Here is a 24,234-nt window from a genome sequence, read left to right on the forward strand (position 1 = left end):
CATGTGTTATTATAAGTTATGCACTCAATGAAAATAAATCATGAAATACTGTACAAGTCTGCGCATTTCTCATAGTGTTACAAGACAGTAGATCATGGAATCACATGAAACGTCTGCGACACAGTGCGATGGAGAATGTAAACTTTTCATGTAAATGTTGTTTGAAAAGGTTCGGAAATCATGAATAGTTAGAATTTAACTGATTCCCGTACAGCCAACCTTTACTATTGGTAAAAAAATCCAATACCTACATCATAACATAATTGTTTTAACCGATTGAGAAGAAAGGTTTTGTTTAAATCAATCTGGTCCCATGGACGCTATACATAATTGTGTGATAAATTTGTGCTAGGAAAGACAGCAAAAAGACCTGGCAGCAATGAATTGTCTACTGCAGTTCTTTTTGAGTCTGCAAACAGCAGACCGACATTTCATATATAATCCATATTTACAGCCAGGCGTATGGAAGTTTCAGACACTGAAGAAGTACTAGTATGCATTTCCGTGTCGACTGACTGTTGCATAGTTAATCTGGCTACATGGAAATTCTTAGATTTTTGCCTTTTGTGAAGCGAAATGCAGGCTTTCGAAATGAAGTAAAGACGCCTCTTCCAGAAGAAAGCACGTGTGCACTGAGCAGAAGTTTAGTCTAGTTCTTGTAATTTACAGACTGTAATAACTCTCAAGTTTTCACATGTGATGGGTGGTCACCGAGGTCGAACGAGAGGTTGAACTTGGTCGGGATTCAGGGAGGGCGGAATCTTCAGATATACCGTCGACGGAAACAACAGTGAGGCCGCTTCCAGGTCTTGCTTTGGTGACAGACTTTGCACGGAACGTAGTAGCATCGGTTTTGCCGGCCTCGGAGACTACGGTAGGCTCCTTGAAAAGCGAGCCTTCGTATGTCGGCTCCTTTTTGGTAGTTGCACCTTGAGACGCCAGGAACTCGTCCATGGTGGGCAACGTTTCGGCCAGTTGCGCTTTCTGGTTGGCTGTGGCGGCTGTGGTCGAGTCGTTGGAGCTGGACGTATGAGCAGAGAAGGCAGCGATTTCGGCTTTAGTCACGGAAGAATACGGATCATTCGGTGGGTATGCCGGGGACAGTCCGCTCACGGCCGCGTATGTGGGATCATTGGTAGCGGTACTCCGCGGTGTCTTGGCCTCGGGTGTCTTCGTCTCCACTCGGACGTGATCGATCTTTCGAGGGGAGACTGTGTCGGTGTCGCTTCGGCCATCCTCGATATTCTTCGCCGGTTTCTTCGCCTTTTTAATCATGACAATGGCGATGATGACGGCGACAACGATGACCGCAATTGCGCCTACAACGGCACCGATGATTATTCCAGTATTGTCACCCGTCGAATCTGCAATAGAGCAGAGGAAGCTTTCATCCCGATGGCAACAATTCCTGAATCTAGCGTCAGCAAGTTTTCTTATCGAATAAACTTTGAAATATACCCTGCTTCGATACGAGAGAGCGAAACAATAATGACAAACTTAAAGGCGGGGCAATAATAATACTTACTATTCGACATTTTAAAAAACTGGATGCACTAGCTAGAGATAATATCCTATCTAGTATCTTCCTTGATTTTTTTTTCTTGTTAAGATAAACAAAGCACCTGGCAGAGGACAGAGAAGGGAAATGGCAACAAGGAGTCCACTAAAAACGAGACAGAATATACAACAACATACCTAATGGTGCTGCAACTGCAAGGGTGGTCAATGATTCTGTGGAAGCTGGAACTGTTGGAAAGAATTACAAAACATAAACTCATGGATTATTCAATCACAACACAAAAATTCGAGAGGTAATACTCACGTTTTTAATTGGAAAAGAGTAAGTATTCAGTTAACGTGGAGAAAAAGTTTTACCATATTATTATCACTGTTTGAAATTTAAGCAAGAGATATACATGCGTTATATTATTACAAAGTAGGGTCATTCCTTTATAAAACAGCCATATCCTCATTGTCCGAGAAGCCTAACACTTCAGTCTCGTGTTTCTAATTTTTCTCGGTAAAAATGGGTGTAGGAATTTCCCAATTTGTCTTTCTATTTAGATATGTTTTTGTTAAGATACTGCTTTGATTGCACTGTGATACCAGATGCTACTTTCTAATTTAATTCACAGACAACCCAAGCAACCATTATTATGTTTATAAGTATACTGGGAACGTTGGAACCTCGTTGAATAAATTCACCTCCAATTTATCCTTTCCAAAGAAGGTAAAACACATTCCTTTTTTCGTGATCCAACAGAATTCTACCGTGTTTGCCTCTGTTAAAAAGTCTGGTATACTACCGCTTATGGTGATATTTTCACTCAGAAAAAGATTATATACAAATAAATTCTACGCTACTTTATCATCACAAACAATTTCATCATATTCACAATGTTTGTTTGAAAAAAATGCTGCTTGGGTTATTGCCATGAGTCACGAAGATTGCTGCAAAACGTGTTTCTATTTTAAAGGAAAATGTTTTTATGCTTCTACAACTATAATTAGCACAGCGCAAGATACGCTGTCAAATCAACAGTAGATGTGGAACATTGCTCTGAACACCCAAGGATATGAAAGGCGCCCTCATCAGATTGAGAAACAGAATGAGGATGTGGTGAGGTATGAAGATTTTCTGTTCGTGTCTCCTCATTGGCTTCCCTAGCTAAGGTACGAAGATTTATGGCTTTATCCCAGAAAGTACGTGCTAAATATCACCAATTAATGTGTGTTACATATTGAAGGTTAATCTGAAAGAATTAGACACCGTATGTTCAGATACAGACACTTGTCTCGGTTCAGATTAACGGGAAGATGAGCAACTGCGCATATTTATTCATTATTACTCAATTCATTATTTTATACACATTACCGTTATTCATTGCATTTATCTATACGATATGTCACTAGTCTATATTTTATCAGATGTTAATCAATCTACAAGTTACTTATAGTTTCTTATATGTGCACTGATCTTTAATATAGGTGTGATTTAAAAAGCCATAAATTCATTCGTTAATTAAAGTAACTTTTTGATTGGAATATAGGGGATACCTGTAACGGCGGCGGTTGAAGGTAACACTGCAAACAAAACGTTCAAACAAAAACAAACGTAAAAAAACATGTAACAAAACAAAAAGTAACCAAATTGAGAAATAACAACATTAACATCATCGGCAATGGAATCATCATCAACAACAACAACAAAAACAACAACAACAACAACAACAACAACAATAATAATAATAATAATAATAATAATAATAATAATAATAATAAGCATTGTGGATGCTTGATTCGTTTCTTGTAACAAAGTTCAAAGACGGTCTTCAATAAGATATTTTCATGACAATCACACTTTGGCACGATTGCCTTACCTGTGGAAGGAGGGTCAGAAGAAAAGGCGCTGAACTCGGACAAGTGGTTCATCTGACACTCCACGGTCGAACTGTCAATCTCCACGGTAGTGACGCCATCGGTTGACCACGCCCCTGTATCCTCGTCCCAGTACTTACAGGTGTACAGTTTAGTGCCGTCTGGACTGTTGATGGTCAAGTTCATTTTGATCGGGGTAGCCAGGTCGGTGATGTTTAAGGTCTCATCTAAAGTACACACATTAAAAGTGAGAATTTTATAAAAAACGAAAAAAAAGAACTGGAAATAATAACGATAAAAGTTACAAAAATGCTTCCCCTCTCATTTGGTAAGAATGAAAGACGTTTTCTGGGTCATTCTCACCTGACTCAGGATCCGACAATTCGACTGAAATAACATCAGCAGCTCTAGAGTTTTTATCTTCATCGGTAGTTGATCGGTAGTCCACACCGGTGTCATAGTGCTGAGTTTTGACGGATACACCCGAGCATGTACCGCTGTCACATGACCAAGCCGCCGTATACCTGACATGACATGATGAAATGTGAATAATATGGGGTCAATTTCATCATTTTCATCGTTTCAAAGCGTTTTCGCTTGGAAGTTTATCATTGGTTTAAAAATGTGAATTTGTGGTTTGCGCTTGATCACTGCATGAAGAGGACGACAAAGATGAAGGCGCGAAATGTTAAAAGTGTTAATAATGGCGCTCCTCACTACATTAATATCAACTTCATCAGTAATCCATAGAAAATTCTGGCCGTAATATGCACTACATGAACTCACATATTTTGCAGTTCGGATCCGAAGTCTATTGTTGCACCTCCAGCTGACGAAAAGCTGCCGTCCAGAACGTTCTTCTCAATGGAGACGGTCACCCCTGAGGATGCTATCTGAGTAGCGCCACCACCCAAAGTCTGACCGCGTGACAGTGACTTCAACATTCTCGCTTGACCCTTGCTGTTGACGGAAACGTTCGAAGAGAAGTTAGCAAATGCGTTAACATTTCCAGGTGCAGCCAACTGGTAAATTCAGTCAATTTTACAAAATCGTCGCAAAACATGTTTCGAAGGTTGATATACTGAAACTCTGCGCACGAACACCTTTTTGCACAAACAGCTGCGTCGGCTGCACCTATATGCCGTTGCCATCAGTCAAAAGTATGTTGTAATATGGGATAAATACTCGGAACAAATGGGAAGCAAATAAATGCAGTAAAATTGTCAGAGTTTGGACAAAAATGGAACTACAATTAGCATCAAACTCCCTCTTATCTCGTTTGAATTAATATATTCTTCCGGGCTCTTTAAGAATGGTTGGGGTGTGGGAGAGGCACGTCTTAGGGCTCACGAGAATATGGGCGGGAGTATGGAAGAAGAACAGTACGTGTATTAGTACCGGCACTTATCCAACATGGCGGAGTTCCAAACAGGATCCATTCCGCTTCCGATGTCGTGCAATTTCTCCAGCAAAATGCGTGCGTTCTCTGTGTCGATAACTGTATCCGCGTCTGAACTGTAAATGGTGACCACTTCTTTCATGATGTCCAAAAAGGTATCTGTGGGGACAAATATGGAAGAAGTTTTAGAATAAGCTGTTGGCAGAGGGGTATTGAAAGATTTTTCGCGGCTCACATCCCAATTCTCACAAACGCTCTCTTTTTCAATAGCGTCTGACCACTTAGTCGGTTGGCGCCTCGAAAGTGAAAGACTTAAAATTTTACTCAAACTTTCCTCAATGAAACTTTCAACCATTCTCTTACTAAATGAAGGATAAAAATCAGGGGTCATCGTGCAAAGTTTGGAACCAGAGAAACAATGTACCTAACATTTACCGATATTTGCAATTCAAAATGGCCGTAATCCATTAACTCTACAGGGAAAAATTAAATCTTTGATTTTCGAAAAATTAAGACAGTGAATATTTTTCAGTGAATATTTTTAAAATGAGCCCCATAAATGGTAGATCAGAAAAGAATTGTAAAAATTTGAGAGTGAATATTTGTCCCCGAGGCTCATTCTATTAAAGAGCAAACAAGTAGGCCCCATGTTGTCAATCATTTAAACAGAAATCAATCGAAGTAAAAACCGCTGCATGTGCAATTTACAGAAGTGTCGAGAAAAAATCAGGCTACATAGGTAAACACGCGAGTCGGAAACAATACTTGCCTTGGTCACCGATGGCCATATCAGAGGTTATGAAGTTACCGATTTGGTCAATGAGCAGCGGGGCGTCGTCCTCGCTGAGAACCGTGCTGCTGAGTACGTTCTGTATAAGGTCCAGTCTTCCCTGTTCGTCCGCTGTCGTGGTGTCGGCGTACGAACGCTTACGGCGACGGCTTGAGGAGGCTGTCTTTACTAATAGCATGTTCGTGTTCACCAGTGCCTCAAGGTAGGCCCCTGCAACGTTACAGGTAAGTTCAGAGAGGGAGAGTCACGTATCTTATAAAAATAAACGTTTCTTTTTCGCACACAATCTGACTGTATGGACATCATGTGCCTACAATCTGCTCCTTTGGTAACAAATGCGTGGAAATGTAAGTAACCACTTCAACAAATATAGCATCAAAACATTAGGTCTACATAACCATCAAACATAAACTGATTTTTCTTCGCCGTTTTATGGAGTTCTGAATTAAATTTCAAAAACACTCTGCTGCAACCAGTAAGGCTGAGAAAGTAAGATTAGGCGATCCACTATAATTTACCTTGGTATTCCAGTGGTTCGATCTGATTTGTTCTGAAGTCGGCGATGTCGGTAGCGGAGAACGATACTTTAACATCAACGTCAATATCTACCGAGAATTCGGCACAGCTGAACTTGTCGCACACCTGTAAGGATGGTAATGACAAAAAATGTGATTCATTGCTTTGATACTCGTTGAATTTAGCGTGTCGGCAGATGATGTTAAAATACTCAACGCCTTCAAAACTATGATATGAATGTGAATAATTGTTCGGTTCGATCGCAGGGCATCATGGTAAAGCAGATGTAATTATGACTTATTTTCACATTATGCATATCGTTGTCACCTGTACTGTAGTATTTGGAGAGGGTTACTTACTTTAGCTACAAATGTATTGTTTGAAGTTCCATCCCTCGCTGATTTTCCAACTCCTGTAGAAGATGGCTCCGACCCCTTCGTAGTGATTGCTTCCATTTTGTTATCATGGTCTTTGATTCGGAAGATCTGATAGCTCAGCGGGTATGCATCCTCGTCCGCGACACAGTTTTCTACCAGGTAGCTAATCTGTAAAAATGTGTAATTTCAAGGTGAGTTAAAGTTCCGAATACAGACGTACTGCTGTTGTAAGATTTTGTGAAGTCACAAATTGGATATTTCCTATTTGCCGTTTGATTATTCTTGCCCTTTGTCATTTGGTTGATGAATTGCATTGCGTCTGCAGAACACAGACTTCACTTCAAAGTTTTCTAAACTGAAAATTACACATAACTTCAGTAAATGTTATTTAATATTACCTCTTCCATTTCAGTGTAGGAGGAGACGCCGCCAGCGACGATAAAGTCGCACGACGTCACACCAGAACGAACGCTGAAACCTTGGAAGAGCTCGACTGTCCGTCCTCATCAGTGGCTGTAACCTGGACACTGTAGCTTGTCCCTTTAACCAGCTGACCTGTTGGGAAAAGCATACACTTTTCGCTGATCCAAAATAGAAATATTCACACACAAAAAAAAAAATCGAGAAGCTGCTTTCACAGAGCCAAGAACAGGATTCTATGCGAAACAAGTCACCTAGCATTCATTCAGAAAATATGCATCACTCGTACTCACCTGCTTTCAAAATGACATTAGCGAGGGATCTCGTTCCGTCTGGAGAGGAGTGTATTTTTGGAACAGTAACCAGGCCGTTGAGGTCACTGAAGTTAAAGTATCCGTAGCCAGTGTCCGTGTCCACAGACTCAAAGACCACCGAGACTAAGGGGACAGTGTGCTTAACCAGGGATCTGATGGTAACGATTTCGTCTTCCGTCACTTTGTTTTCGTCACTGTTCTCAATTTCAACAGATACCTGAAAAATATGAATAAAAAACTCCAATAACTGTATATTGAAGACATACTCATCATAAAATCATAACAACTGTGTTTTTATGATATGCAGGTGGTGATGTTTGTCTTCTACATATAAGAAAGTACGTAAAATCAGTGTTCATTTTCCATCTTTTCAACGTAAAGTTTTAATGACAGCCAACTGTAAAGTTCGGCTCAGAATCTCTCCTTACCTGTGGTGGGTTTCCAGAAACGGCTGAAACTCTGACACTGGCGCTGGCTTCTCTGGTCAGCTTTGAGATCGTCAATGTAAATTCGTACGTCTTGTCAGCCCCCATACTCAGAGCATCGAAGACCAATATGGCGGAGTCGGTGGTGGCGGGGAAGAGTTGACCTTCTTCGCCAGACTTGTAGGAATAACAGGCTGCATTGTCGGTGACCTGTAATGAAAAGAGTAAAATTAAATTCCAGATATCCGAACTGAAAAAGCTATCGCGTTCAGTAGCATACGGACGAGTCCAGACTGATGTGCTCCTCATGACACGATCGCTTCAACTTTGAGAAATTTGCTTTTATTATTTATGAGAAGTGGTTTCATTATTTTCATGATTTTATCAAGTGGTTGCCGTTGTTGTCCATAGGACTTGTGCACTTACTGTTGGTCCTTGTGTCGGCAAATGAACAAACTACGAGCAAGTAATTTCTGAATCAACTTCCCAACTTTCTTTAGCACATTCGGGTAAAGTGTCATCTTGTTTTATAAAATACGTTGGGATGATGACAAAAGAAAACCATTCCACGAAGATTTCGGTGATGTGTGTTACCTGAGTACAAGTCCACTCATATGACATGTCAACAGCGACGTTATCTGGATCTTCAGAGGATGAACCATCGATTTCAACATCGCCGCTGTCTCGGCCCACCGTGATCTCCGCGCCGCCACGAATCGTGGCAACCAGCGGTGTGCTGACGGTTGCGACTTGGATAGAAGCCGTAGCCACTTTGTCGGGGTCGCTGTCTTTATGAACTTGAACAGTGAACGTTATGACTTGGTCACCTGTTGATCGAAACTGACTGTTAATACTCGCAGTGGGAACCAGGTATATGCGTAAGTTTCCTTTTCCGAAAGTCTGTGTAAGTTAATGTGCGCCTTGAAAGTATAAGACTTAAAATGAAACTTTCAACCATTCTCTTACCAAATCAATAATAAAAATCGGGGTTCATCGTGCAAAATTTGTTACTGGAGAAACAGATTACCTGACATTACCGATATTTGAAATTAAAAATGGGCAGTAATCTGTGTTTACTCTATGGGAAAAAATGATATTTTCAATTTTCGAAAACCTGAGACGGTGAATTTTTTTCTTACTGCCATAGAACTTTAAAAGCAGTCCCTACAAGTGGCAGATCAGAAATCTGAGAGTTTGTCCCCGAGACAAATTCTACCTTTGACTTTGGGTGACATTTCCAACATCAATGCTGGCGGTATAAAATCACGCTTTCTGCCTATCAAGAGGAAGATCACTTCATAACAAGACAAGTTTTCAACCTTTATCGTTAATGTGCTTGCAGGATTCATTTTCAGCGCCCCGGTATCAAACACCTACCACCCATTGGATACACATGGTACGAAATTTTGCAAACATACTGACCTGGGAGACTGTTGGCGTCAACGTACAAAGTTCGTTTGTACATTGTCTTCAAGTTCAAGGGCACGTCCGAGTTATCGACGGACCAGCTGAACTGTGTCGTGCCAGGTGGCACACACTCCGAATAGAAGGTGACTTCGGCAGTTAGGTCGAAGCTGTGTATAAAATTAATTTAAATAATTACTTACTTGATGAAACCGACTATAAAAATGACCAAAAAAGCTCTTACAAATTGTTCGTTCAATTGTAAACTTGCAGGTGGAATTCTTGAAATACTAACTTACCTGTCCGAGACACTGGCCGACGAGACATCGACTCCCTTTGAAACTACCTTGATTTGTGGGAGAGCTACGGCGGATCGTTCCACCACGTAATATGCAATGTCGCTTTCACCGAGGAAGTTGGTCACAGTCAGTGAAAAGTTGTACGGCGTGTCAGCATCGATGAGTTCGCCGTCCAGTTCCAAATCTGGACCTAAATGATAACCATATAAAAACAGATGCACTGAGGATTTGCCAAAATGAGATGCGTTTTGAAAGCTGGTTAATCTACCATATTCCGATTCTAAATGATAAAACAAAGACTTGTGATATATGTAAAATTTATATACAATTGTATAATCTGACATTTTCAAATCAAATTTTGTGTAAAAGCATCGAGCGAAATCCGTAGGATGAGAGAAGGCATATTCAATTATAATAGCAGTGGGTTGAAGTATAGCAAATCATTGTCAGATGTCACTGTGTCATTTCTGTCATTGGTTAAGCACGTGCATTCTGGGAAGTGACAGACTTTGGTGCAAGATTGCACGCCCTCACTCACTATTCAATCCTGACAATGCAGCTGTAACGTTTGTCATGTTGCCTTCGCTCTGGACGTCCCAGGTATACGTCATTGTTCTGGCGCCACTGCCCGTCGACCTGCGTCCACTGATGCGCACATCGCCGCAACTTGGAATCTTGGGAGCGCCATCCAACAAGGCGGTGGGCTGGAGGGCTTGCTGCGGTCCGGCCACCGTTATGTTGCCGCTTGCGTCGTGCGAATAGTCTTGATGGAAAGTTTTCACGGCCCCGCTTCTCAGTGTCAGCACATCACCTATAGACAAATTAAAATGTTGGAAAGTCTATAAATTAAATTCGAGTTCACAGGTTACAAATCTGGAAACAGATCAGTCCTCTATGAACTTGGGAACCATGTGTACTCGTTGTCTGCCCGTATGAGGAACAGCAATGTCACCAACAGCATCCTGTGTTTTACGACCACATTGTGAATGTAGTTCCGTGCTTTTTTTGTGAATTCCAAGGTCTACATTGTGGAGCAAATATTATTTTCCATTAAAGGGAGTCAGTCGTCGGAACTCTGCCCAAAGGTTGCCAGGGACCTCTACTACCGATGTAAACACTGTGTCTAGAGTACGTTGGCGATTGATGAAAATAAAACATATTTGTTGACAGTGAATATCGTAAAATTTAAATTTTGCCGCTATGTTGACTTGATGCAACTAGATACCATGCATAAAAAACATTGTTTGTAAACATGAAAGTCTCGCACGCGCAGTTCCGACGACTGCTTCCCTTTAAACAATATGTATGTGCCTTTATTACCTGGTTCAATCAATGTAACTGCCTTCCCTATGACGATGATCAACCTCTTTGGGTCACGGAAGAAGCACTCGGATCCCACGCCGAGCAATGCATTGCTGGCATCGTCAAATATGTCAGAGCACGAGGTGAAATCCTTGTACTGGACTCCCGTATCGAAAGTGACCAATATTCCAGCACCTACAAAATCATGGAAAGGGAATATCAGATATAGTTATCTTGCATTGTCGCAGGTAGAGGACTCTTAAATTAAGTTCATTATTCTACTTTCTTTCAGTTCGAAGTCGTCATAACGAGCAAGCACAGCGGCGTAGATTTGTAGATTGCCAGATGAATGTATGCTAAAGAATGATGGTTGGGAACGAGGCTGTTTGCTCTGATGTGTACCGGTGGAAACAAAATGTCGCAAGGTTTTGTTGAAAATGTTTGAATCTGGACAAACCAACAGCTGTCACAGAAGCAGATAAAAACAAAAAAACTGTGTTTGTTTGTAACCAAGAAATGATATAATCACGTGATCTGGCATTGTTTATTCGTAGAATTAATAGTTGTATCCTCATCATATTTGCTGGTTATCTGTAGCTTTTGAGTTAAACTTCTCCGCATTAATCAAAATATCGAAGTCTGCCTATCCGCAATTCCCGATTTTATTTGTAAATACGTGAAGCGGCATACAGATGATAAGAATGATATACATGTTTCAAGATGCCCATTATGTTTCACACCCACATTTCAAAAAAAAGAAAACGAAAAAAAAATAACGCTTCAAATTCAAACTCAAACATAAAATGATTTACTTCTGCGAGAATGTGGCTAAAGTGTCCCTAATGAGACAAACTATAAAATCTATAAGATGATGTGTCTCTCTTGAGCATCTCTCAGGCTTTGAAGATCGCACGACAACATACCAAGTGTTGTCTCTGAAACGAGACTGTACATGTGAACGATTGCAAAGGTTTGTTTGTAGGCGCAAAGTGTCTGTCAATCAGCGTCAACTTAGTAATTATTATGTGCTAGTATCCGATCGATATTGATGAGGTGTCGCATCGGTTAACGGCTGTCGTGGGCGAAACACACTGAGGATAACCTTGCTTTCTGGCGACCTGCCAAAACCAGGCTCACAAGAAAGTGTCGACTCACCGTTGTTTGAGAACTGCGCAGACTCCATGTTCGGTGCGGCGGCGTACGCCGTCATCGTAACGGGACTGACTTTCGTGGTGCCGAGTCCTGTGTATCCGTTGACGGTTGGTGTACCGTACACTCTGCACGAGACGGACGGCGTCTCTACTTCGAACTCTATTTCGGTATCGGAAACAAACTGACCCTCGTAGGATCCCTGACCGTCCGCAAAGATAGCTGTAGTAAAGAACGGTAAACATAGAATAATAGTGTGTGGATGGAAATGCATTCGCCAAACTGATGTCATTGTACATCTTGCAATTGCTCGTCTGATTGTTGTTGAAAGTTACATCAGACGGTTTAAAATCAAGAAATTAATTTATCAAAAGCCGATTATATTAAAGTTATTTCCTTAAGATCTTGCACACAAAAACGTGACGACCAGAACTTAAACCGGCTGGCAAATAATTTTCAAGTGCTTTACTTTTTCCTCAAAGGCAAAGTTGTTGTAAAAGTCACAAGGGCTACAAAGCTGAGTATGAAAACGTTGTTTCCATAAGCCGAGCATCACTTTTTATTGTTATTTTTTCATCTTTTCGCCAAAACTTCGAATGCAACACTCCAGTCTTAGCACGAATAAGCAACGTCATCAGAAACAGGAATATCTGTCCATTTATGGGGAAATTGCTTTCTTTGATGTCGTCGAAAGAATTCCTGTATACCTTGTCATTTATATTTTAAAACAATGCTTAAATGATTAGGGAAAATTGGGAAGGAATTCAATGATCAGAATATATCAGGAATACATCGTGTTTATCGTGTTTCACATGCGAATGTAAACGCTTTGGGCAAACTTTTTCCGCGTAGTTTTCCGGTACAGGAACATTTTGAAGAATGGTGTTTCTTTTTACTTTGCAGGCAAGACTTTCCACATTGAACAGTAATTTTGAACTAATATGAAGTAAAAGACGACGAGGTGCCTTTGTTTAATCGTGTACTCACTTCCAGCAAGTATTAGCGTAGGCACTGCGTAAGGTAAGTTTCGGATGTCGCTGAACGCCCCAGCCTCGGCCGTCGCAGTTATTGTTAGACTGGTCACACTACTGTCCAGAACAATCTCCACCGGGTCGATGCTTGTTATATTGACGTCTGCGAAAATATGAGAAGCACAGTGCGTCATGCATTTCTAGAAGATCGATTGACTCTGAAAAGGGGTTCAAAGGAACAGTTTTGAAGCTTGTCAAGTCACTTGATCGATATTTGATTATGCATATGTAGACTGATTAAAAGAGGTTGGTGGAGGATCGTAGAACAAACAAAGCATAATGGAAAGGCAAATAAATGGCCTAACAAGTGGAATTCTTACCTTGGTAAGTATACAGACTGGCCCCGATGTCTGTTGGCTGGTCGCTGTCACGACGAATAGTAATAGTGTAATTATCTGTATAAGAGAAAGATTATATTGATATTTTACCTTTCATAATCATCAAAGTTTAAATATCTTGCAGTATTTCGTCTACTGCTTGGTCCTTTTTAATCTGTGGTCCGTGGACTCGGAAAATTCGCGACAAATCAGAATCATTGACGAGTTATTAAGTGCTCAAGATACACGAGTCAAAAAAAGGCAAACGATATCAAACCGTGTCTTGCTTTAAAAACAACAACGACATCAATTAATTCAGAGGAAGAGATGACAAGACTTACCCATGGCCAATGCAGGTGACATGCAAGTAATGACGGTGGTGCTGTTGTATACTATCATTTGTGTTTCGGTTTGTGTGCCGTCGGTTGCTTCAAATATACAGGATAATGTGGAGCCTTGCGTAAAACCAGCCCCGATAATGGTTAGCTGGACAGAGATAAAACACAAAGAGTGTGCGGAATTTGGTCTTCACAATAACGATTGAGTATTGCACTGATAGTGGAGATTCAAAGGGCGCGTTGTCCACCATTTTTAAGTGAACCACAGTCCCTCTATATATAGAGGGACTGTGAGTGAACATACTCCTTGTAAAATCGCATGTTGCCCACAATGCATTCTGTTCGCAGGACTAGTATGCACATTCAAATATTTCATTTAGGGAGGAGAACAAGAAACTGCACATGTTTTCTAACCAAAAATAATGGCGATATTATTAAGAAACGGTACAGATTTTCCCTTCTTCACAGAAGCCTGTGCTAAATAAATGAATGTATTACAGAACAGAAAAGGGCGTTTCCTTCCTGATAAAGTGGGCGAAACAAAGATGACACTCCCCGAATAATTGCATAGTCAATAGTATCGTCACCATTAACATGTCGGCTCATAGTTCTGGCAATATCCATGACTTCAAACCATTCTGTAAATGATTATCCAACCGTCACAAACAGGCACAGTGGAATAATTTGGCGGTCAATTGATTCTGATGTTGACATACCTCGATTTGGGTGTCTGCCGGTATAAAGTTTGGAACAACCCAACCGACACCGACGCAGTCTGTTCCGGTGCCACCACAAACACCACATGCGTCGTAAGTTTTACCGCTGCATTATAGGACAGGGAAAAAAGACAAGTATAAAACATTTTGAATCGAGTAGCTGCAAGCAAAATAACAAAGATGAATGGACTGTAATTTCATTCCTGAAAAGTCATTTTCTGACTCACCATGGTCGTATTCTATACTATACTATACTATACTATACTATACTATACTATACTATACTATACTATACTATACTATACTATACTATACTATACTATAATATAATATTATAGTAATATATATTTAAAGATGTCGTAAAGGAAGATATGCAATTTTCCTGGCAGTAAATATGCCATACAAGTTGGATGTCATGTTTTTATTATCCCCATGCTGCCCTTAGTGATTAGTTTAGATTGCCAGTGCATAGCAACGTGAAATAATGATCATCGCAGGAGTCAATTGACCAGGGTGCTGGTATTTGCCCTTGACAGGTCGTCTTATTTGACCAACAAAGCACTTTAATTGCGATTCATCCATAAATAAAAGATGTTGGAACAATAACAGATATCGACTATATTACTTTTTTATTGATTTACACATTTTAAAATGGCATTGTGCACTTTCAATTACCCGCGTTATAATTGCGATACAGTGTTGTCTGCTAGTTTTATTTGTCAATGGACTTGCTTGACGTGTTTATTTTCCAACAATACGTAAAAGACTGTAAAAAATTTGCATTATGTGTCCAAACAAACAAACCCATAGTGACGCAAATTCTCACCGTAAAGACACCAAACGCGTTTATCGCACAATCTTTTGCACTTTTGTATTTTATGCACGTTATTTTATTTCAACGATAGTAAAGGCATGTAGGAAAATGGGGAAATAGAAACACAATATTGGTCATGTAACAAAGTATTCGCTTCTACATTTGAAATCAGTTTCCAGCCACAAGCGTCAGAAATACGCCTGCTACTATGCTGAGGATGAATACGAGAGATGTCGTTACCCACCTGTTGGCCACACCGTCACATCCTAAGCAGGACGTTGCACTGACAACACCGTTGCAGCCACAATCGTTTTTGCCTTCGTCATCAGTGAGGTTTGTATTACCGCCAACGCAGATTCCACATTCGTTTTCGTAGGCCCTGTCAAAACCTTTGTCAGAAAGAAAGATAAAAATCCAGTCAACAAAACAAACATCAAAATCAATCCTGGTTCTCTTCTTCAAAGGTTAAGGGTCATTAACTGTAGCTTTTGATGACTTTTTTCACTTTTTCTTCTTCACATCAACTACGGTATCTACTCTTAGAAGCATATTGAGGTACACAATATTCAGCTTGTCTACCCTGCCTGTACATGTGTAAACTACATTGTAATAGTTGACAAATGAATGGTCCGTACTAGAATTTAAATGGAAATAATAACAATGTATTTTACTTGTATTGTCCTTTTGAAAGATTTAACTTTTTGCTTACATGTTGATTTTCTGTAATGGAGCTTTAAAGAATTTCATTTCAAAATTAGGAATAAATTCAGGGTCAACGTGCAAAATTTGGTACTAGCGACAAAAAAATTCTCAGTATTTACAGATACTTGAAATTCAAAATGACTGTCATTCCTGTGTTAACACTATGTGGAAGCTTTCAATGTTTTATTTTCACAAAGATAACCCGGTGAAAACTTAAGTCATTCCACTCCATCAGCTTCGAACTAAGACCTCGCAAGTAGTAGGAAAAAAGTCTTGTAAAAGTTCGAGAGTCTGAATATCTGTTCCCGGAGTGCATCCTACCAGAATGCGACGAATTCGATAAACTATCCCTTGTTATTGAGGTGTGGAGTCAAGTAAAAGACTGACTGATTCGAGACTTGGGAAAATGTGCTGTAAGATATTGATTTTCATCGATGATTGAATGTCACGACACCAACTCACCTGGTAACACGCATGTGCCGGAACAGTCCATATATTTGCTGGCGGTGCTGTTACTTCCATCGGAAGGTTCACAATAACCACAGTCGTCTAGTATCCATCCGCCATCACAGATATCACGGCAGTCTAGACGACCATCGTTTGCATTGTCTTCAAGTCCTGTTTCTCCTCCTATCGTTAGAATATGAGAGAGAGAGAGAGAGAGAGAGAGAGAGAGAGAGGAGAGAGAGAGAGAGAGAGAGAGAGAGCATTGAAGTACAACTGTTCATGTTTTTAATAAAAATAGGGGTATTTTGTTCTGAAATTATCTACGAAGAAGTTAAAGGAACGATCGACTCCCTCAATGATCGAATTATCAATTTTACTTGAATAACGTTTCCACTTAGTAGATCAGAACGTTTTTAGCTATATCCAGCCTCTGTTATTTTTGTCTCGGATAGTACAGATTCCAAAGGAGGAGTTCAAGGAAGATTCGACCTACCGACACATTCACCACATTTGTCAAAAGACGCCGTCCCGTTACAAGTTCCATAGCAATCCCAAGTGATGCGATAGCCCCGAACTTTCTTGCAGTATCCGCACTTATCGATGCCGAAGTCGGTGCTTCGTCCCGTTGTCCCTCCAACACATTCACTGCACTCGTTGATGTATGCGTCGCCGTTACATCGCAATGCGCAGTCCAGCGTGCCGTTGCCGTTGCAAACGCCAGCGCAGTCAGCTGTTGCATCACCGTTACACACACCGAGACAGTCAGGGATTCCAAAACACACCTCTGTCACAGAAATTAAAGTAGTGAGCATGTCTTTACAATCATTTCGACACATTGAATAAGTGAATTTTGAAATTATGTCCCTTGTCCACAATTCAGGGGCAGCCAATGAAACTTGGTGTAAGCGTCAGTCAGCAGTTCAGGGCGGGAGGGTATTCATTTTTTATTCTACCAGTGAGTTGGAAAGAGGGCATTCCACTAAACATTCCACTTGCATTTCCATTTGCATAAAGCAAATGGAAAAGCAAGTGGAATGTTTAGTGGAATTATTTTATTATAATTAACGGAAATAAAACTTCAGAACAAAATAATATTTATTATTATTAACGGAAATAAAACTACCTGCATTGAAGCCCTTAATTGTGGGGAGTATGTACAGACCCCGGGTTCAGTATCTACTGATTGGTGCGACCAAGCCGTAAAAGCGGTAAGTGATTGGAATACAAGCAATGCTGATGTCTTTCTACTGGGAGATTTTAATATTGACGTTGCCAAAAATCCGGACTCGACTCTGATCTGCCGACTGGAAGATATTGGCTTAAATCAATTAATCAACGAACCGACACGGGTTACTCCTTCTACATCAAGTACAATTGACCTTCTGTTTTCTAGCAGTACTTCAATCAACCACAGCGGTGTTTATCCACTGAGCATATCGGACCATTACATGGTTTACTGTAGCTGTAGAGGTAAACTGCCTAAACATAAAAACCAGGAACTTCAAAACTTTCAACAGTCAACATTTACTTGATGACCTCAGAAAATTTCCTTGGAAATCACTCTTTCGTGCTCCTGATAGTAACATAGCCTGGAATGTATTTAAGACCTTTTTTAATTCAATTTGTGATATTCATGCTCCTTGGCGCATTTCTAAAGTCCGTGGCTACACAACACCATGGCTTACTGATGACATTAGAAAGCAGATTTATACACGAGACTACCTAAAAAGGAAGGCTCGCTTATCAGGAGATCAACGTTTCTATGATCAATATAAAATCCAACGTAACAAAGTCACGAGAATTCTGAAAGATGCAAAATCGGGCTATTACAATAACCTTATTCTTGAGAGTATGTCAAAGCCAGATAAATTATGGTCTGCTGTTAAACAGTCACTTCCATCATCAAAAAAGTCTGTAAATGTTAGCAGTTTAGAGGTTAACGGCAAGAATATCACAAACCCCATCGGTATAGCTAGAGCTTTTAATGAATTCTTCTCAACAGTAGGAAGAAATTTAGCAAGTAAATTCACCACAAGTCGTCATCACAGACCCTTTGTTTCCTCCAACCGTATGCATACCACATTTAAATTCAATCCCACCTGTGCTGAGGTCGTTGAAAATTGCTGCATAAATTATCTGTCAGAAAGCTTTTGGTTTTGACGGTATGTCACCCAAATTGCTGAAAGCCGCTGCACCTGTGATCTCTTGGCCGTTAGCTACTATATTCAACTACTCACTCCAAACGGGTGATCTACCCAATGATTGGAAAATTGCAAAGGTCTGTCCTGTGTATAAGGATGGGTCAGTACTAGATACTTCAAACTATAGACCTATATCATTGCTGTCTATCTGCCTTAAAGTATTTGAGAAAATTGTCCACCAACAACTGTATTTCTACTTAACTTCAAATAATTTTCTTAGTGTACATCAATCGGGGTTCCGCCCATCTCATTCCACTACTACTACTCTTATAGATGTCACTGACTACATTTTAGAAAATACGCACAAGGGTTTGTACACGGGTGTCGTCTTTCTAGATCTAAAGAAAGCATTTGACACCGTTGATGTTTCACTTCTTTTAGATAAGCTTTCAGCTATTGGACTGCAGGACAATGAGTATACCTGGTTTAAAAACTACTTATTCAACAGAAAGCAATGTGTCTCTGTAAATGGTGTGACATCTGATCTTCTCCCAGTTGACTACGGGGTTCCTCAAGGATCCGTCCTTGGCCCCTTATTATTTATCATTTACATCAATGACCTTCATGGTCAGGTTAGCAACTCAAAAGTGGTTCTGTATGCAGATGACACTGCCCTGTTTTACGCTTCAAAGGATACTAAAGAAATTGAAACTAAACTGCAAGAAGATATGATGTCAATCAATGATTGGTTAAGCGAAAACAAGTTGACACTGAATGTTAAGAAACAAAGTGTATGATGTTTGGACCGCGTAGAAAACTGCGCGGCGATTCAACTAATTTAAATATCAAAGTTAGTAATGAATCTTTGGAACAAGTTGATACTTTCAAATATTTGGGTTTGTGGTTCGACAAACTTCTCACCTGGGACTCACATATTGCCAAAATAAGTGCAAAAATTTCACAGAGGCTTGGTATAATTCGTAGAATCAGGTCTGCTTTACCGCAGAAAACTGCCAAAATGTTAGTTACATCTATGGTTTTGCCAATTTTTGATTATGGGGATGTCGTTTGGTCAAACTGTACTAGTAAGTTACTGTCTAAACTCCAAATATCACATAATAGAGCTGGTAAATTAATACTAAATTGCCACCCTTACACCCCGTCATGTCAAGTAAGGCAAACTTTAAACTGGTATTCGCTACTAGAAAGACAGAATTTTCATATTTGCTCATTGATGTTTAAATGTTACCATGGTATAGCTCCACACTATTTGTTAGAATGCTTCACACGAGTCTCCAATACACATAAATACAATACACGTTTCAGTTATGCTAGCACTGTTTACATTAAACCAGCTCATAATAATTATGCAACACGTAAGTTTACTCATAGAGGTGGAAAGCTATGGAATTCATTACCTGATCACGTAAAGCAGGCAAATACTTTTAATCACTTCAAATCACTGTATAAGATCATTATGTATAGTTACTGTATAGTATGTGATTTTTGTCACAGTTCTGTAATTTATTGTCCTTGTGATTCTATGTATATTTATTGAGTGTTTGCTGTTTTTTTTATATTGAGTGAGGGCCTCAATGGAAAGAAGCTGATCAACTAGTTTGCGAGGCTTATTGAGATACCCTGAATAAAGATATTTAAAATAAATAAATAAATAATCACTCTTCGGTAGAAGGACAAAAGTATCTGTTGATGAGCGGGTACAGGGGATTTTTTATGGAAGGGAATACTGGAAACTTCTTGTGGTAGGGAGGAACATTGGGGAGTTTGTGGCAGTGGTATGCGGAGGGCAGAGGAGAACATTGTGGGTGGGAGGGGAAGCTTTTCAAATCGTTAGGGGGGCAGTTGCGAACCACTTTTACTTTATCCTCCAAAATTTATCATTCCCGGATTTTAAGGTACTGTACTGACACGAAAGCAAACAGGAAATTATTGGCATTTGCATGGGACACGTACCGGTGCTCACCCAGCATATCTATGATCAGAGACATCATATCATGTCGTGGATCCTTAAGAGTATCTACTGTATCTCGACTTTAAAAGACGTAATTATAGACATTGATTATAAAAAATAAAGTTTTGTCAACGAAATTCGAATGGGTTACTATCATGTTTATGCCTCAAACGGACAACCCAAAAAACCCATACAAATCACACATACAAATACAGTCATAATTAAAATCCAAAAACTCACCAATTTCTGACTGCTCGAGCAGGAACTCCGATGGGAATTCTGCAAGAATGAGGTCGACACACTCTTGCGATAACGTATCCATATCATCATTTTCCAGCAGTTGACAAACATCACGGAAAAGCCCACCTGCACCCGCAGACTCATCCACGCCAAACATATGGCCGACTGTGCTACAAAGTATCAGGGAACCATCATACAGGCTGCCGGCGTTCAAGATTTGACCGACCACCCCGAGTGCGTCCGTAATGGATATTCCCGAAAGAAGCGCGCTCGGTCTCTGGAAAAATTCTGACATGGGCACCGATGGCCAATCAAACGACTCGATGTCCAATTGGAAACTGGACTCGGGATCCATGGCTGTTGTCAGCTCGGAACAGAAGCCGTCGATTGAACCAAATTCAATTAAGCCTAAACTCAACAATCCACCGAATTCGTCGTTGATTTGACTGAGTACGGACACGCAGGTCTCCTTGAGTTGGAGCACGGCCATGATTCTTGACTTGACATGTGACACCATACCAGATACCAGAGAGGAGTCGACTCCGTCCGCTGTTACCGCTAGGACGTCGCGGCACAGTCCGTCGGTGTCGTTATAACCTCCGAGTGCAGTGAATACAACGCCCATGATGCAGCCGTACATGTCATCTCCGTTGTCATCAGACCATTCTGAATACCCGTCCATTCCATCGCTGCTCTTTCCAAACCAGTCTGAACGCTCACTTTTGTCATCGTTGCTCTGTTGATCTTCATCATCTGCACACAGGTATGCTCCCATATACAGGTTTTCTAAAAGCACGTGATCTAAAGCTGTATCCAAGTACACCGCTAGTGGAGTTTGCCTGTCCGACAAGATGCCGATTAGAGTGTTGCATATTTCTTCTGCGTCGGTCGTATTCAGTCCAAGGAAATCTGTAACAGCTCCAAACAGAGAATCCAGAGAAAGCAAATCTTCAGCCCAGTCCATACCGCCATTCTCTAGCAACCACTCAGGTATACTGGGACCTTCATGGCATTCTTCTATGAGTGCGGTCATTTCATCACTCATTAACATGTCACACATACCTCCGATTATTTCGAATGAACTGTCCATCATGTAGGGAAGCATATCGCAAACCAATACAGCGCCACTGTAAACGCTGTCCACGTGTAAAAATCGAGCACCTAACGACATTACGTCTGCGGCCGTCATTTCGGAGGGCATCCATTCGGACGGCATCATCCTTTCAGATTTTGTTTCGGATTTCGTTTCAGATGACCAAATCTCCGAGCCCACGTCAAATTCGAAGACAATATCTGTTATTGACGTCATCGTTGCGCAGAAGTCGTCCACTGAAGCAAACCCAAGAACGCTCAAGTCTAACATTCCGCCGAGTCCATCATCAATTTCGACTAGAGCTGAAACGCAGGTACTTTCATCAAGGAGCAAGGCCTTGATTCTCATTTCGAGACGGGATGACATTTCTTCTGCCATGGATGGATCTGCATCCTCGCTCATTGCCTCCGCCAAATCTATGCAAAGTTGGTCAGCATCGTCATATCCAGCCACCGCACTGAGAACGACGCCGACCATTTGACCGAATTCCCCACCAGCATCTTTATTCTGACAGAGGAAAGCTCCCATGTGCATATTTAACATCATGAGTTGGTCGAAGAAATGCGGTAGCATTCCACCAATGGAGGTTCCCTCTTGCGACAACATCTGTACAGCAGGACATACTAAGCTGGAGTCTACGCTTTCAAAATTAAAGTTCATCACGCCCATCACTGTGTGGACGATATCTTGTATTGGAATGACGTCATCGAGCCAAACAACGTCGCCAACATCTGGCCATTCGATGCTTTCACTGTCATCCTCCACCATCTCACTGCATTGGTGCATCAAGCCAGCCACCAAATCGCTTTCGATTACACCACAGATGCTTCCGATCACCTGATCTTCGCTTATCTCACGCATTATACTACAATAAATAAGAGCGCCATCATACAGAGTTTCTGCACTTGATAGTAGACCTACTATTTTAAAAGCATCTCCAATGGTGAATTCCTCCATCTGGGATGATTCAGAGTTTTCTACTGAAGTATCCGAGGCCGAATCGAATTCAAAGGCTGACGTCAACTCCGCACATAATTCGTCCATGGAACTGAAGCCAAGGACAGTTACATCCAGCATCCCGTCAAAGCCATCGTTCAACCCGTTCAAAACTGAGGCGCAGGTTTCTTGGGAGGACAACACGCCCATGATGCGCGTCTTCAAATGGACAACCATATCAACAAATTCGGCGTCGGCATCTTCCGCAGTCGCCTGTAAAGTGTTAAGACAGAGTTCTTCGACATCAGAATATCCGCCAATGGCGGTAAACACAACACCCATAATGTTTGCAAAGTCGAATTCTTCTTCCATCGTACTTTCTGAATGGTCGGCGGGACCTTCACTGTAACTTTCTTCGTTCCCTGGCAAAGAACAGCACCGATGTGCATGTTCGCAGCGATGCCATAGTTTAAAACAGTTTCAACGTAAACGTGGATTGGAGTGCGAAGATCTGCTACGTAAACGCTGACGAGGGGACATATCATTTCAGGGTCTATTATATCGAAACCAATCATACCTGAAATCATTTCGAAAATCGCTTCTATTGATAGTGACTCGAGTTGGGCGAAATCTATTGCCATGATATCTGTTACAGCACCAAATAATGTCTGGATCATCGTCATGTCAAATGGTAAGGCGTCAAATATCTCATCAATCCACCCAAGGGTTTCATTGTCGCCGCCTTTTTCCATCATTTCTTCGCACTGCCCCATCAACAGATGCATACTATCGCTTCTCATCAGTTTGCAGACTTCTCCGACCATTTCACCACCGAGTTCCTCCATGCTGAGTATTTCTCCAAATACTTCACAGACGATGACGGCGCCGTCATATACACTCTCTACATGCAGCATGTGACCAGCTACTTTGATCGCGTCGACAAAGGCGAACCCTGGAAAAATCATACCGGCTGATTCAAACATGTCCGCGTGCGAAAACTGTGACTTGCCCATCGAGGACATGTCCATATCGAAGCTTGAACCGGGGTCCGTCGCGGATGTCAGTACCGAGCATAGTTCATCGAGAGAGTCGAGTCCGAGGCTACTAACATCCAGCATTCCGCCAAAGCCTTCGTTTATTTCGTTCAGAACGGAAGAGCAGGTGTCTGGGTTTTGAAGTACACCCATAATTCTGGTCTTGAAATGTTCAACCATACCTTCCACCAATGACGAGTCTTCACCCGCTTCTGCGGCTTCTGTGACGTCAAGACATAGCTGAGCGGTGTCTTCGTAGTCGCCAAGTGCGGTGAAAATGACCCCCATTATGTACCCGTAGTCAATCTCACCCTCTCCGGCAAAACTTTCTGAGAGACTGGCCATATCGTGACTGTAACTGTCGCTCTCGTTAAAGCCTTGACATAGAACGGCGCCCACGTGTATGTCAGTCACAAGGATATGGTCCAAGATTTTATCCAAATACTGAGCCATGGATGCTTGTCTGTCTGATAAAACATGAAGGATGGCAGGACAGACAATGTCAGCATCGGTCATGTCCATGCCTAGAAAACTCGATATTGTATCTAGAATTGTATCGAACGGGAGCCAGTCAAACAGCCAGCCGAGCATGTCGTCTTCGTCATCGTCTTCGTCATCTCCTGCTAATTTCCTGCACTCCCTAGTAAAATCATGCATACGATCACTTTTTATCAAGCCAC

General features: G+C 41.2%; 2 protein-coding genes across 2 annotated transcripts; both read right to left on the reverse strand.

Moving 5' to 3' along the window:
* Positions 1-690: 690 nt before the first annotated feature.
* LOC139122170 (uncharacterized) lies at positions 691-6,867 on the reverse strand. The gene is made up of 11 exons (XM_070687589.1): positions 6,859-6,867; positions 6,443-6,628; positions 6,086-6,209; positions 5,547-5,777; positions 4,777-4,936; positions 4,165-4,338; positions 3,742-3,902; positions 3,381-3,605; positions 3,058-3,084; positions 1,696-1,746; positions 691-1,364 (listed from the first exon to the last, which is right to left on the reverse strand). The coding sequence occupies exons 1-11, from the start codon at positions 6,865-6,867 to the stop codon at positions 691-693; spliced, it is 2,022 nt and encodes a 673-aa protein (XP_070543690.1).
* Positions 6,472-23,029, reverse strand: LOC139121110 (uncharacterized). Its single transcript, XM_070685749.1, has 18 exons — positions 20,492-23,029; positions 16,632-16,922; positions 16,154-16,321; positions 15,234-15,378; positions 14,176-14,281; positions 13,463-13,607; positions 13,125-13,199; positions 12,761-12,907; positions 11,780-11,995; positions 10,643-10,819; positions 9,861-10,133; positions 9,323-9,512; positions 9,042-9,193; positions 8,214-8,446; positions 7,623-7,829; positions 7,174-7,411; positions 6,859-7,015; positions 6,472-6,628 (listed from the first exon to the last, which is right to left on the reverse strand). Exons 1-17 carry the CDS (start codon positions 22,890-22,892, stop codon positions 6,915-6,917), a joined length of 5,265 nt encoding a protein of 1,754 aa, XP_070541850.1. The 5' UTR covers positions 22,893-23,029; the 3' UTR covers positions 6,472-6,628; positions 6,859-6,914.
* Between the last annotated feature and the right edge of the window lie 1,205 nt (positions 23,030-24,234).

The sequence above is a fragment of the Ptychodera flava genome, chromosome 21 (genome assembly GCF_041260155.1).
Source record: "Ptychodera flava strain L36383 chromosome 21, AS_Pfla_20210202, whole genome shotgun sequence".
Lineage (NCBI taxonomy): Eukaryota > Metazoa > Hemichordata > Enteropneusta > Ptychoderidae > Ptychodera > Ptychodera flava.

Excerpts from the sequence above, each read along its gene's own strand:
- LOC139122170 (XM_070687589.1), bottom strand. Across the intron at positions 6,210-6,442 it reads ACAATACATTTGTAGCTAAA|GTGTGCGACAAGTTCAGCTG; the intron begins GTAAGTAACCCT and ends CCATCCTTACAG. Across the intron at positions 5,778-6,085 it reads CGAACCACTGGAATACCAAG|GGGCCTACCTTGAGGCACTG; the intron begins GTAAATTATAGT and ends GTAACGTTGCAG.
- LOC139121110 (XM_070685749.1), bottom strand. The coding sequence starts at position 22,892 with ATGGAAGAAGAATTCGACTTTGCAAACATTATGGGTGTTGTGTTTACC. Across the intron at positions 13,200-13,462 it reads GTCACCTGCATTGGCCATGG|ATAATTACACTATTACTATT; the intron begins GTAAGTCTTGTC and ends TCTCTTATACAG. Across the intron at positions 9,194-9,322 it reads TCGGCCAGTGTCTCGGACAG|CTTCGACCTAACTGCCGAAG; the intron begins GTAAGTTAGTAT and ends TTTTATACACAG.